This window comes from Vigna unguiculata, chromosome 1, assembly GCF_037176805.1.
Source record: "Vigna unguiculata cultivar grain cowpea cultivar isolate G323 ecotype 2 chromosome 1, ASM3717680v1, whole genome shotgun sequence".
Lineage (NCBI taxonomy): Eukaryota > Viridiplantae > Streptophyta > Magnoliopsida > Fabales > Fabaceae > Vigna > Vigna unguiculata.
In genome coordinates, this window is record NC_140792.1 from 5,765,891 (window position 1) to 5,782,009 (window position 16,119).

The following is a 16,119-nucleotide window of genomic DNA, read 5'->3' on the forward strand; positions in this document are numbered from 1 at the left end:
TAAAATATGTTATTAAATATTTATTTTTATTTTTTTATAAATATTGACATAAATATTTATACAAATATCCATAAATATCCGTGGATATTAAAAAATTTTACAAATATTGACATAACGGATATCCAACACATATAGATATGAATACAGAACATATATTTATCCAGCACTTAGAGTACGAAAAAACTACTACCCACCCGTTAACATCCCTAATAAAGGGTGAGAAAAATATCCCTCTAAACAATGTCCCTTGTTTGCAAGTTACCTTGTGTCGGTTATTCTTACTTTTTCGCGAGTTCGCAACCCATAATTGACAACTAAAAGCATTATGTTATAATAGCTTTTGGTTTTTCTTTTTGAAAGCATAAAGAGAAACACTATATCTTATCCGTGTCAGTAGTAACCACAAACCTGTAATAAGTTAAATTAAAAAACTATAATTACAATTTATCCATGTAGTAGAAATACGAATCTCTAACGTTTGAGAATACGTCAACGTAGCATTTGTGCAGTGCAACCACTCGTTCAAATTTGTAGCACAAAGCTTTAAATTCAAGCTCTGGAGTCTGAATGGGTTGGGTAAAGAGGGCGCTGGTCCAATCAGACCCTGGCCGAATAACACAGAATAAACAGTAATGCAGCAATCTTGCAAACTGGAAATGAATACCGTCACCCGAGAATGGCTTTAGTCCAAAGAAAAACGTACCATTTCGAAGCATGATCCACACACAAAAAAAAAAAAAAAAAGAAAAAACAAACTCGACCGCATCAATTTAAAATACAGAATATATAATGGTTTGCATTCATTTTACTTCTCAGTGTAGACCAAAAAAAAAAAGTCTCGGTGCAATCACACAGTATAGATCCTTTAGAACTTTTCCCACGGTTAAAAACCAGCCCAACCAGCTGGTTGAGAAGTTGGTTTGCTCTCAAAGGCCTTTGCCTCATCAAAACCCTGAGACTTACCTCCGGCACTGCTAGGTCTTTGCATCTGTGAGCTGCCAGTAGGTACAGCACTGAAGCTATCAGTTCCAAAACCCCATGAATCAAAATTAGTAGCCAGTGGAACAGGTTGCTTGTTCTGCCGGCCATTATTTGACCTGACTGATTTGGTAGTATTTCCTGTTGAAAGGGACTTTTGTTGTTGGGGTTCCTCAGGAAAAGCTTGCCATGACTTAGGTTCTGAACTGGGAGTTTTCCATTCAGTTCTATCCTGCTGTCGCAGTGTAAAACTTATAAGCATATATACCACGAACACAATGTAGAACAAAATCAGCAAGAAAAATTATTTGAGAGGAAAACAACAAACTTTTATTACCATAGGTGCAGATGATGTAATTGCAGGAGAGGTTTTCAAACCTTCTCTACTTGGTGAAGGAGTCCGACTTGCCAGTGCTTGCTTGAGATCCTGCAATTCTTGCCTTTGGGATCTGCAGATAGCAGAAAGCTTTTCAAACTTTGATGTTATTTCAGCTTTTTCCACGTTAGCTTCCTTCAGCTGTTCTTTGAGTTTCTCCACTTCAACCTCTAATGCTTGTTCCCTTTCGGATTTGTTATTAAGTCCAGTGTTGAGCTTATTGGTATCGAATTCAGCAACAAAAGTGTTAAAAGCCTGGTTTTGAAAGTTAGCTGTATTCTCCATACGATCTTTATCATGGAATAAGTTTATTTCAAAATCCTTAGAGGGTTTGGCATCAGGCTTGTTTAATTTTCCATGTGTACTGCTTTTCACAGTATGAGTTTGTGCATTAACCACTTTGCTAGTACTAACATTTTTGGCTAATTGTTCATTTTCAGGACGAAGTCTATCATGTTTCAGTGGCATATGGTGACTAGATGGTTCTTCATCAAAAATTGGCTTGCTCTTGTCCTCAGTGACAAGTGGATCCTTTGCGTGCTGACTGGACCAGAAAGCACCAAGCTGCCCCCCACTGCTCCCTCCCCTAGAAGCAAGGGATGGCTGTGGTGTAGTTTTGGGTTCTCCGGATGAAGGTGGAGGAGGTGGGTTCCTACGAGGCATTGGAGGTGATCTGTTTGAGGGCATACCTACAAAAATTTAGAAACAAATCAGTTTTCTAAGTAAACATTAAGGCGGAAAATTGTATGTACCACTCCAATCTTCTGCAAAGACATTTTTGCCTCTAATTCATCAAGGGTAACATTATAACCTTCATGATTGTTGGGAGAGGGTGATTCAGGTGGCCTGTCAGGTAATGACTTCTGTAGATTAATGGGCAGTTGCTCGTTAACACGAAACCAGACCTGCCACCATGGTAGAAAATCCAAGGTCAGCGATTGATTGCCCTAATTCTAGTACCTATGAATGCTATTGATGGATGATCTATGACCAACCTAAACTGATGGAGAAGAATGGCCAATCAAGCAAAGCGCTTGCCTGCGTGATATCTGGTCTGTCATCTGGTCTAGCTTGGAGCATGTCTCTTATCAAGTCCGTGATAGATGAACTGTATTTTGGTAAATCGGGAATACGGTAGTTGCCATTTAAGACTTGAAGCTTTGATTCCCCATCAAATGCACTTTTGAAGTAGCATATGCGGAAAAGAAGACATCCAAGAGCCTAAATATTCAACCAGAAGTATTATTCCTCAATTAGCATAAAATAATTTGGCAAATAATATATTGAAAACGACAAGTTTTAGCCATGCATGACTTACCCATATGTCTACCTTCTCATTAATGACCTCTCTCAGGAACAGATCCCACATCTAAAATTCACAAAAACAAAATGAACATTTGTATCACTTGACAATTAATTTTTGGTTACAACAAAAACTAAAACATTTGAGTATCACTCATAACAACACATGCAAACCTACACCTAACCATTAGCAATGTTGTCGAGGGAAATGGGTACACACTTAACCCCAGAAAGAACCAAGATCAAACTCGTCTAGTGTCCACCACATGGCCAATCCAAGGATAGAACCTAGGCATATGGAACTGTCACCACAACCTTCAGTTGTATCCTAACTTTATCTAGTGAAGACAGATCTTAAATTACCTCAGGGGCCCTGTAGGCTGGAGTTGTATACTTCCTGATATTGTCTTCCTCGATCCCCATTTCTTCTGGCTTTTCAAAACGTTTGTGATTAGTGGAAGTGCTTCCAAAATCACATAACTTCCATAAGCCATCTGAACTTAATAAAAGATTCTCCGCTTTCAAGTCTCTAGGAAACATAGGAAAATTAAAAGCAGTTTATTAATGATAAAAAAAAATTAAAAAAAAAAAAGCACCACGTATGCTTCCATTAGATTTGCCAAACTTTTTGAATGATGTTATGAACAAGAAGACAAAAGTCAGTCTCACGAAATAGAATGGTTGAAATAAACATATAAATCACATGTGATTAAGTTACGATTTTAATAAAACAGAAAATAAAGACAACATTTGTGTCTAAAGATGTAAAAGTCATTTCATTGTCCGTAAATATATCATGAAGCGTCGGGGCTATGGGGCATACTATCTAGCACATTAAAATGAAAAACTAATTAGCAAACAATGATGCTGAAGAAGTCACTCGTGGGGAGAGACACACAACACCAGAGTTTCGTAATAGAAAAAGAAAGAAACACAAATATGAAATTTAGAAAAAAAAAGAAAAAACAGAATACGAACTGAAAGCTTTACATGTTTCAAATGATTGAATGCAAACAAATAAATAAATAAATAAACAACTTAGAAGAATATAAAGAGAAACATCACAAGTTTTGACACTCATTAAATCTTTTAGCTGGAGTTGTTTACCGGTGTGCAATAGGTGGGGACAGGCAATGCATAGCAAAAACTGCATTACAGATATCCCTGAAGATCAAAAGAACCTGTTTCTCATCAAAATAACCAGCTCCGCGGTTCTCCAGCACATTGACCAGAGACCTCTCACAAAATTCCATCACAAGGAATGCCTCCTTCGTCCTCCCCATATCAAAGATGGAATGTGCATGAAGTGTGACAACATTGGGATGTCCTACCAGCATCTTAAGCACAGATATCTCCTTCTTTACCAATCCAAGTGATTCCTCATCATTGCATATTATGTGCTTCAAGGCATATTGCTTTGACATATGTACAGCATCACGAGCTAGGTAGACACAGGAGAACCCTCCTTCCGCAATGGCCTTAACAATGTTTATTTTAAGATTGCCAACATCTACAGTGCGGCCTTCAAGACCAGTCTGTTCTTTGTGGCCGAATGGCTTAAATCTCCACATATTTTAGGAAAACAGAAGAACAAGCTGCATATCCAACTTATACAATAAGCTATAGCTTCCACAGTTGTAAGTCATAAAGAAAGCAAAACAGAACAGGATGCTGCATATACGCATGATAAAGTTTATATTCCCATGCAGCCGACAGTACAATTTGACTTTATCCTCCATATTAGATGATCAAATTCATTCATACTCAAAAAGAAAGAAGGAAATATAACAAAACAAACAATGAAGGAATGATCCCTAAATAAGAAAAGAAAAAACTACACTTACGCAGAAACGCTTTCATAACAATAGCAAAGCAAAACGCAGTTTCAAAGAACTCTTTAATACGCTAAAACTAAATGGCTAATCAGGGTTACATGTATTAACAAAAATCAAAGAGCTTTCGTAGATCAGCACAATACACTTGCATAAGGGAATAACATCTAATAATTGTCGCACCCAGATGAAACTTATCTACCTCAATAAAGCAGTTAAGAAAATACAATTGCTAAACTAAATAACCACACCATAAGATCCAACAAGAAATAACGCTAGGTCATTAAATATTCAATAATCACTTCTGAATCCATAAGATCCAATCCAATCATAACAAAATGGTAATCAACACAAGACCAAAAAGAAAAACAAGCATTATAAATAAATAAAACAAAAAAGCACAATCAATAACCTCACCTAGAATTTTCCCGCTTTTTGCTCCAGAGAATGAGATCCTTGATCAGAAACTCAACTCAAATAGAATAGACCACGCCCTCGATCTGCATCCAACTCAAACACCATTGTAGATCAATAACTCAAATCCCAAAAAGAATCACAATACCAATCCTCCATAATTCATAATTCATGAAAAGAACGAACTTTAAGAAACTCACTATCAAATCTTGGGATTCTACCTGTTCACCCCAGATTGAGGGATCGATGAGTTTGTCGAGAATTCGAATCGAATCTAACAATCCGGCACTAACTCAAGGGATTGAGCTTTAGCTTCGGCTGCTAATGTTGCTTCTTCAGATTTGGCCAACTGAAAAAGAAAAGCTATCTGTGAAGGATATTTATATATAAGAGGCGAATAAGGAAGGTTGAGTGAGAAGATCTGTACCGTGAAAGTTAGAAGATTGTGGGACCTGAAAATGAATGGTGAAAGATGAGGTTACACGATGAGCTGACCGCAGAGAACAAAAAGATCCTTTCATTCCTGTTTCGGTGAGAATTTACGTGGGGTACACGCGATTGTGACTTTATTGCTATATGCAGATGCAGAAGGTTTTAATCTAAGTGAAATGTCACATTTTTTAACACATTTTTATAATATTTTTTATAAATTTACTTTTTATTTGATTGTTACTCTATTAGATTTTACATTTTTAATAAATTTTAGCTGATTATTAAATAGAGTAAATGATTAACATGATGAATGTGTACTAATTTAATGTTTGAAAGAATGAAAAATCTAATTTAATCTTTGACGGTGTAAAAGTTTCAGATTAGTTTTAAATATTACCGTAAATGATAGAATAATAATGTTAATGTCATATTTAGAGACTAAATTGGTATTTAAAAGTAATTTTTAATGTTAAAATAGACTAAAACATCTAAAAGTGACAAAAATAATTTCTTTATTTTTCCTTCATTTATTTCTCCGTCCAGGAGTAAATTCGTCAACTAAAAAGTATAAAATGATGGATCTTATCAAATTAAATCAAATCTATCCCCTTTATTTATAGATGATCAATCTAACCAAATTTTTCATAGTTAAATTGTTCTTAAGCTTACCTTATAAAATATTTCCAAAAGTTATTTTTTTAATTTGTTTTACAAAATTTGCTTTCGAATTTTTTTTTTAAACTTTTAATGAATTGATTTAATCCATAAAAAATTTAATAAATGGATTATATATTTTTATTAATGGATAAGATATTTTATTAAATTATTAACCTATCAAAATAGAGTAATAGAGTTTTTTATTTATAATCTAATATAAAATTTATCTCATTCATCCATGTCGTCACCCTTAAAAAAACTACCAGTATAATTTAACTATATGTCTTTTTTCACATTTATGAACTAAAATAAATATTTATTTATAAAAGGCTAAATTAGCCAGTGTTTGACAAATTTAATGATCGAATTGGTTATTTATTTTATTAAGGATACATTAAAAATAGTCTTAATCACTTTTTACCTCATTATTTATTAATTTTACTATTTATTAAAAGTTCCATCAAGATTCACTATTTTTCATCCAATTAATAGTTAAATCAATAATAAATAAATTTAACAATTTTAATTTCAAGGTCATGTAATTTATAACTAATTAAATAAATTTTAACAAACTAAAAGCCCCATTATGTTATTTTTAAAATTTAGAAAGTCAATTATTGAACCAAATTTAATAAAAGAAATAAAAGGAAAAGAAAAAGAAATAGAAATAGAAAATTAACCCTATCAAGTATTTTTAAAATGTATTAATAATAAAAGTTCCTCGTAATGTTTTTTACCCGCTTGGTCGAGAAACAACGTGGTGGGATGTCACAACAAGCAAGTTTTATTTTGGCAAAAACATGCGTGTTTCTCATTTTTAAATTACCAAAATCTTGGTAGTTGAAATTTGTTTTTTCTGCAAAAGTATCTCGTGAGTCTTTAATGTGATCATTTAATTTTTTTTATTCATACAAATAGAGAATACCTTGATTATTAGAATTTAAAAATTAATATAACTAGTTGAAATGAAATGAAATGTATTTTGGGAACCTAAAGCATATAAAACCATCGATTTAAAGTTGTTCAATGATAAACTTTGTATCTTTAAATTTATTAAGTTTCTTTTAAGGAAAGTTTGCTATCTATTTGTTATACATGAGTTTGGTTTAGTTTGGTCTTCATTTACTTTTTGTTATTATTATTTTTTTAACAATATTTTTTTATGAAATGATAAATTACTGGTATATTTTGAAATGTTAATTTAATTAAAATATTAATCTAATTGAGATGTCATGATCCATGGTGATATCTAACTAATTTTATATATAAAAAAAGTTGTTCAATTGACAACAAAAGGAATAAAAGTTATAAAAAAAACTCATAATGTTAATTATGTGAATCTTGAAAATTATAAAAAATCATAAGGTTAGTAAGTTTTAAATTTGTTATTATGATGATTCTTTTAATTTATTTGAATTTATTTGTTATTTTTCAATATTTTTAGTTTGCCCTATTTTCTTAAAATTTAAGTATAACATAATTTTTTAGTTAGATTGATGATAATTTATTAAAGAAGTTGACACGCCAGATAAATAACTAATATCATGTGTCACTACAAATATTATCATTATGAATCTGAGAGAAAAAAATTACATTAACTTATTTCTAAAAAAATATATTAAAAGACATCTAAAATAATGTAACAAAATTAAAAACGACATAGTAGTAAAAAAAGTTATTAAATTTATATTTAAATATTGTTATAATTTTGTAATTTTTTTATGTATAAAAACATTCAATATTTGTTAACAAATAGTCTAATTTTTTTAAAAGGATAAACATATTTTGAAATATTCACATTTTGAGTAAAGTATAATGTCTCAACTCAGTCCTATAAATCTTTGAGTAGTTTATATCATAAACCTTAATTTTGTTCACTCATACTTTCAGTAGATTATGGCATAAGCTTCAACTCTACTCAACCTCTAATACCTTTTAATAGATTGTGACATAAGTTGTCTTGTGACTCTACTCAACTTCTCATCTCATACATTTTCATCTCACAAAAACAAATACATGTTGTAACTGGTGATGGAACTTGAACAAAAATTTTAGGGACAAAATTATATTTGTTATATATAAATTATTTTTTTAACTAAAAAAATTCATTTCTTTAGATTATTTTTTCTATTCAAAATAAGCACTCATGGTAATAGAATCCAAACAATATGACAATAATATATATGTAAGAGTAACATAAAGTTTATCATCAACAATAATATATTAAAAAAAGTTACCTTATATGTATTACCAAATTTGAAGACGCTTCCCCGGATGACATTCTGAAGCATTTTCAAATTATTTATATGTAACTTTAGGAATCTTAGAGAGTTATTTTTCGTTTTTTTCAATTTTTGGATTCTGATGAAGTTTTTTAATGTTAGATGACGTAGATGTATTTTTTTCATTTTCATCACAAGCCTTCCTCTTGAAAAAAAAAAATCAATTTTTTTATTCTTTACCATAATTTTTCTAATATAAATTTGTCACCTCTCACCTATTTACAAAAAGATAAAATTATGAATACCCCAAATTAAATCTTAAAAGCAAGACTTAATATTTTAAGAAAACTAATAACTTCTAAATGATTAACTTCCCCTACCTTATATTATAAAATATTTTTTTGTATTATTTTGAAATATAAATTTATGTTTATTAACATATAATAACAATTTTTTATTTTAATTTAAAATATAATTTATAATTTTAACGAAATAGACCAAGTTATTTTCAAAAAATTATTTTACAAATTATTTTTTCTATAAATATAAAAAATATTTCATTAATCAATCAAATCAATGATAATTTATTTATTTATTTCTATGTCTATCTAATGTTACCATATAATATTTATTGCAATGTCTAAACATTTCTAAAATAAGAATGTGTTTGCCAAATAAAGACACTAAGCCCAACTAGGTAAAAAGGTCCAAATAGTAAGGTATAGGTTAAATATTATGTCTTTTGGTTTCCATTTTTGTAACAAAATATCGATTTGCTCCCTCTATTTTTTTTTATCTCAATTTGATTCTTATTTTGGAAAATTTGATGCAATCAAGTGTTTTCCATTAGTGATGTAGTAACAATGTTAAAGGAGTGCTACATGTCAATTTCTGAATTTTTTTCTTTTTTTGTAATTTTTTTGTAATTTTTAATTCTTTTTACTTTTTTTTTAAATTAAACAATTTGCCACTATCAATTTGTGTAACATTTAAATAAAATTAATTTTTGTTTCAATTTGGGAAGGGACGAAATTGCATAATTTTTACAAAAAATTAGGATTAAATTGAGACAAAATAAAAACACAAGAATCAAATTGAGAATGAGGAAATGACACCGGGCATAATAGTGACACATGGCATTGTCACTACCACATCACACTGTCATTGTCACGTGGTACGATGTCAGCTTGATACTTTGCAAATTGTTTAATTTTTTAAAATTTTAAAAATTTTAAAAACTTAAAAAAACTTTAAAAAGAGTCCAAGAACGTGAATGGAAAGAACTTAATTGCATCAAATTTTCCAAAATAGGGACCAAATTGAGATAAGAAAAATAAAGGTACCATATTTTTAAGAATTATTGTACATTAAACAATATGCATACATCATGTATCACATTTTATTATTTTCAAAAATAAGTGTATCAACATATTAGATACATGACATATACACATATTGTATCAGTGCATCATAGTAGACACCCAACCCCTTCTAGTCAATTCAAAGGTTATACAGGAGTTTCTCGAACATTGAGGTAAGAGTATACAAAATCTTAAAATAGTTTGATTTCATAAAAAAAAAAATTCTTTTTACTCTTTTCTTCAATCTAATAACTTGACTTTTCAGTAATTTATCTTCTTTTTTTTTATTTCTTTTCTACTCCCCTCTAATCCAAAAGAAACCATAAATACTGAATTTCATTCTACATTATGTCTACTCATTCCTTTATATATATATATATATATATATATATATATATATATAAAAGTAGTTTATTTCCCCATATTAAAAAGAATCAATTTGAAAGCTATATTTTATACCATTTTGGTTTCTTTTATAATATAATAAAAGTAAAGCACAATACTTTTAGAATTAAAAAAAATAAATTTGAAATTGTATTTTACAAGAAAAGTGGTGTTTGTAAAATAATATCTAAAGTCGTTCTTTAAAGTATGATTGGTTCATTTTTATAATTTTTTAAAGGGTTAAATATGTTTTTGGTCCTTCAAGTTTCAGTGAAATTTAGATTTAGTCCCTCATCAAAACTTTTGACCAATTTAGTCCTTCATCTTTCAAAATGTGTGAATTTAGTCCTTTTAACCAAATTTTGTTAAGTTTATCTGACGTTTCAAGCGTATTTCATGATAGTATTTAAATTATTTACACTGTTTGACATATTTTTGCTTCAATGTTAACTTAAATACTATCATGAAATGCGCTTGAAACGTCAGATAAACTTAACAAAATTTGGTTAAAAGGACTAAATTCACGCATTTTGAAAGATGAAGGACTAAATTGGTCAAAAGTTTTGATGAGGAACTAATTTCAAATTTCGCTGAAACTTGAGGGACCAAAAATATATTTAACCCTTTTTTAAAAGTTAACTCATTTTTATATTTTTTATTCCGTAGTCATTTTACTACTTTATGTAACCATAGACGCGGAGGGAAAGTTATTCCTAATCCATCAACTTAAGTGATTGGTTCTACCAATGGCCTGCAATTTTGTTCAAATCACTAAAAAATGTAAAAAATGTAAAAAATATAAAAAATGTATTTATAAATATAAATCCTTTATAAATACAAATATTCTAAATAGAAATCCTACCATCCAAAAGGTTAGATTTGGCCTTTCCGACTGCACAATTTATAACAATATTGAATATTATATTAACAAAACTTAAAAAATAGTGTAAACATGTACGAATACTTGAAATAAAAGATAAAACTTATCTAATAGAACTAACTCACTCGAATTTTGATCAAAATCGATTCGACCAAATTCCAAGAAAGAGGTACTTGTCTTGACCTTTGGCCTAAACCAATCAGTCTAACCCAACTAAAAATTTAGATTGAAAATTGGATTGGATATTTTAGATTTTCCATATTTGAAAATTTGAATTCAAAAAACAGATATCCAATTTTAAAAATATATAAAATGTAGACAGATCGAAATTCAGATCGAATAAAATAAATTTTAAATGAATTAATTTATTTTATAAAATAGATCTTAAATAGATTGCATTAGAGCAAAAATGGATCAGATTAAAAAAATTTGATTTTTGTCCATCTAAATAATGCATGATATGTGTGAATCCTTACTAAACATCGGGAATGAATTCACCTTCTTGCACCCTAAACATCTCACATCTCACATCTCACGTACTTAATGTGTATGTTTTCTTATCCTTTTCATAATAATGGTTCCTTCATGACCTTTGAAGTGTCCCACACTAAAAAAAATCATCAAGTTTCAATACAAAAGTTATTATATTCTTAGCTTTGCAATGCTTCCCTTTATTCAATTTGGTTCAAATCATTTCATGTTTTTTTTTCTTCAATGCCATTCACAAGATGTTTGGATTATAAAGACCATTGACTATAGCATCCCATCCCACAAATGTCTATATCGATTGATTTAGTGAAAATTTTAATTTTAATTTTTCAAAACTAATAATTTCCCTAAAGAAAAAGTAGGTTGCCCAACCCCATAAGCCCATCACTATAGACATGGAAACATTGGATCTAAAGAGTAGACAAAACATTTAGAAGTGGGAAAGTGTTATCTTCATCTTTGAACCTCACTTCAATATCTCAAGAGGGGGCTTCTCCCTGCACCCCCAAAACTTTCTCTAGTACCCCCAAAAATTATTTAAAAATTTTATCTTTGCCCCCAGTAAAAGTAAAAGAAGAAACAATTTTCTCTCACGCACCTCCTGCACACCCAAAGAATACCCACCCACCTCCTGCACCCAAAATTAATACCCAGACCCTGCACACCTTTTAACCTAACCCTTTTCCCTTTCTCTGTCGCGACACACTTCCTCCATTATATTCCTCTTCCTCTTCCATTCGCATCACAATTGCCTTGCCTCGCAACCCTTGTCTCGCAGTAGCAGCGCAACCTCAACACATATGCCTCTAGTAAAGTAAATTTGTCTAGTAAGTTATTCACATGAATCTCATTATATATGTTCACATGAATGATTACTTTGTGCAATAGATCATATCCATGCTTGAGCATAAAATTGATGTTTTAATACATTTTCTGTTTTTCTCAAATAGTCCAGTTCCGTTTTGTACTTTTTTTTTCTTCTGAAAATGGCCATTGCGGATGTCGACATCCGCTTCAGAGATTTCTATTACAGATGTCGACATCCGTTTCATTTTTTTTTCATTTTTTGATCATTGCAGATGTCGACATCCGCTTCAGAGATTTCTACTACGGATGTCGACATCCATTTCACTTTTTTTTTCGTTTTCTGGTCATTGCAGATGTTGATACCCGCTTCAGAGATTTTTATTGCGGATGTTGACATCCGTTTTGCCTTTTTGTTTCGTTTTCTAGCATTGCAGATGTCGACATCTGCTTGGAAAATTTGAAATTCAGATGTTGACATTCGTTTCGTTTTTTTTGCCATTGCAGATGTTGACGTCCATTTTGAAAATTTGAATTGCAGATGTCGACATCCGTTTTGTTTTTTTTTTGCCATTGCGGATGTCGACATCCGCTTTGAAAATTTGAATTGCGGATGTCAACATCTGTTTCATTTTTTTTTCAATTTTTGGCCATTGCGGATGTCGACATTCACTTCATAGATTCAAATTGTAGATGTCGACATCTGTTTCGTTTTTTTTTTCATTTAAATATTTTTTTAATGCCCGTAGTGAGTTTTTTAATGTATCATAAATGTCATAGATCTTATTGTGGAATGTTGTGTAATACTGGATTGGTGAAATTGCGAATGTGATTACCAAATTTTTTTATTTATGTTTGATTATGTGTAATGTTTGAATCATTCAATTTTATAGATATGGTTAGGACACGAGGTTCTTTATCTAGACGTGGTTCACACGATGCACTTGAGAGTTCTGCACAGGGTGCTGCACGGAGGAGACTGGCCGCTTTAGCTCGTAGAAGGGGTCAACACAAGGCTGATGTTGTTGAGGATGATGTTGTTCAACACGAGGCTTCCGATGTTGCTCAAGACCAGGAGCAGGGGATTGGTAATAGTGGTGCAGGATTTCCAAGTAGTCCCTTTGATACATCTTTATTGACTCGATACGAGGATCATGTCGCACGTATCATATGGGAGGGTCAGGTTAGTAAGAAGTTTTTATAAATCTTTTATTTTTTGTTGTTATGTTGTTTTATGTTTCTTTTTTCTTAGGATCGAGTTATGAAACTAGTCTCCCATACTAAAAAAGTGAAAAGATTTGGACATCCTCACCCTTCTGTTCTCCCTTTTATGTTGAATTTTGTTCTCCCTTGGGTTTCGTGGAGAGATGGCATCCTGAGACTAATAGTTTTCATCTACCATTTGTTGAGATAACTATCTCTTTAGATGACGTTTGGTCGCTCATTCATCTTCCTATCACCGGCGAGTTTTGCCCAACTAAACCTCTTGAATAAGAAGATTCAATTCAGATTATGATGACATTTCTTGGTGTTGATCGGGCTATGACTTTCGATGAGTTAAATCATTGTTGAGGTGCACATGTTAGACTTAGCTGGCTGAAAGACCTCTATAACAGCTATTGTGAAAACCAACTATGGGAATTTGCTGCATGAGCATATCTTTTGCACCTTGTAGGGTGCACCATATTTGCTAATAAAAGCGCCACTTTGTTTGAACCTAATACTTGGAGTTGTTTAGAGATCTCCCTACTTGCCATAAATATGCTTGGGAAGTTGCTACTCTTGTCTACTTTTATGAGCAGCTAGGAGATGCTAGCTTTGCAAATACAAAACAATTAGTTGAATATCTACTTATTTTACAAGTACCCACATATATTACATTTTTTTAATATTTTACTTATTTTTTCTTTTATATCACAATAGTTAAATAAAATGTTATTTGATATAGAGCTGGATATATGAGCACTTTCTTGCATTGGGAAGGAAGCAGTTACGTGATACATATGTGGAGACTGAACCTCATGCAACACGTTATGTCACTGGACGCGTTACTTCCAGTATAACTGATATTAGAGTCCAGTTGGTGGACTTTGTTACTATTGATGATCGGTGGACATACTATGACCAATATGTCGTAGTTCAGGTGGTCCCTGCGTCAGCTCCATTTTCATGTGTGGATGGATATTTGCAATGATTTAGGAGGGTCTCCCATCCTTACATTGTATGCGGAGTTGAGCACGAGTGACCAATCTTGTGGTTATACCTAGACTTCATCGGAATTTGCCAGATGACATGCCAGTTCAGAGGACATCATAGTCATCATCTTCTAGTTTATTGGTATGTTAGAAATTTATTTGTTCATATTATTAGTAACTTAAGTTGAATATTTGACATTAAGTTGGTATTATCACAGGATGCCATGAAACGCATTGTCAACGATCTTCAACGGATGATAGATTACATAGATGTTAGTGAGGGCACAATTGCTTGGGATCACACGCATGAGTTATTATAGATAGCTCGTGATGCAACAGAAGAGGAAGAGAGTAAAGGAGGACGTAGAGTTTGGGGACGACGACCATCTACATCTGGATAGTAGATTTACCTTAGATTCAACATGCTCAAAATATAAGGGGTCACGCTTGGTTGAATTCTTTGAAAGATGACTTTTAGGTGCACCCTTCATTTTAATTTTACTCACTGGCGGCAACATCGATGTCATCGAAGGGCAAACTATGTCAAGTAATTTTTGTTTGATGGTCACTTTTCCTGCAATGTCAACTTCTTTGAAATGATTGAGCATCAGATCAAGCTCCCTTTGAATAGATAATTGTCATTCGGGTTGTAAAGAGGACACATTTAAGAAGGTCAACCTAGTCCACATTACATGAATTTTTTGCAGAGGAATCATCCTAGGGTCATATCATGTTAATTCACAAGCACATGGAAGACCATAAGTCTGTCTCAGAACGCAACCATAACAACTAGTATCAAATCCAATTTTCTTAACTCTTTCTAACTATAGAGCGAGGAGTCCTAAGGCAAATTTAGAAACATATCCCACTAATATTTTATAACTCAATGCCTTGTAAGAGCCACTCATCAGATTAAGACTTTTTTTGAAAGATGCCTTTATTTCGTTATGTTGCAAGATAATAACGTTGTGAATTCCATCCCAACACGAACATAGGTCTCCCATACTACTCATCGTTTTCTTTGAGAGTGAGAAGTATATTTGCAGGTTTTACTTGACTTTTAATCATATCAACAAGCAACAAGTGTTCACTAGACTTCAACCTACCTGTATAGGGGTGACCAACTAGAGTAGATGAGACATTGTGATTATGGTCACCACATATTACGTTCAACATCCATCCCTTCCCTTGAGAGACGTGTTTTCCTCTCAATCTAAAGGGACACTCACATTTTCTTGTCCCAGATAAACTCGGTTCTGCATCAGATTTGTATTTTCTATATTTTCCACCTCTTTCACAACCTAATAATACATAGGTCTTTCTTCCCGGTTGTCCATTATATTTATTTGATTTTAGATTAATAATAAAAAATCCAAGATCAAAAGCAACCCCTCTAACCCACTTAACTAAATCTTCACGTGTTGGGAATATATCATAAGTTGTAAACTTAGAGGTATAATCTTGTTCGCATTTATCAATGAACGAAAGCAGAAAAGTCTGACACGAAACTAGAGTTTACTTGAGAATCCACTTGAAAATCCAAGAAATTCAAATAACTAAAATGATGATTTCCCATAATTATAATGACCTATAATAAATAAAAAACAGGAAAAATATAAATAATAGTAATTCATCAAATGCATTAGAACCAAAGCAATAAAAAAAAACATATTGAGCATGTCAACAAAATTACCATCCTCTTTTTATTTTTATTTTTTTAATGCAAACATACTAAAGAAAAGAAAAAAAATTATAAAACAACTATATTAATCTTTATTCATATTATACAAGTT

General features: G+C 31.6%; 1 protein-coding gene across 3 annotated transcripts; it reads right to left on the minus strand.

Annotated features, from left to right (window-relative positions):
- Positions 1 to 625: 625 nt before the first annotated feature.
- LOC114183795 (Protein kinase superfamily protein) lies at positions 626 to 5,254 on the minus strand. Of its 3 annotated transcripts, none has more exons than XM_028070955.2 (9): positions 5,124 to 5,254; positions 4,906 to 4,988; positions 3,764 to 4,251; positions 3,020 to 3,185; positions 2,673 to 2,723; positions 2,393 to 2,575; positions 2,166 to 2,259; positions 1,316 to 2,043; positions 626 to 1,210 (listed from the first exon to the last, which is right to left on the minus strand). In XM_028070955.2, exons 3-9 carry the CDS (start codon positions 4,225 to 4,227, stop codon positions 884 to 886), a joined length of 2,013 nt encoding a protein of 670 aa, XP_027926756.1. In that variant the 5' UTR covers positions 4,228 to 4,251; positions 4,906 to 4,988; positions 5,124 to 5,254; the 3' UTR covers positions 626 to 883. The 3 variants fall into 3 exon arrangements, with proteins under 3 accessions (XP_027926756.1, XP_027926739.1, XP_027926747.1); XM_028070938.2 differs by having other exon boundaries at positions 626 to 1,213; XM_028070946.2 differs by having other exon boundaries at positions 626 to 1,213; positions 5,103 to 5,254.
- Positions 5,255 to 16,119: the final 10,865 nt, after the last annotated feature.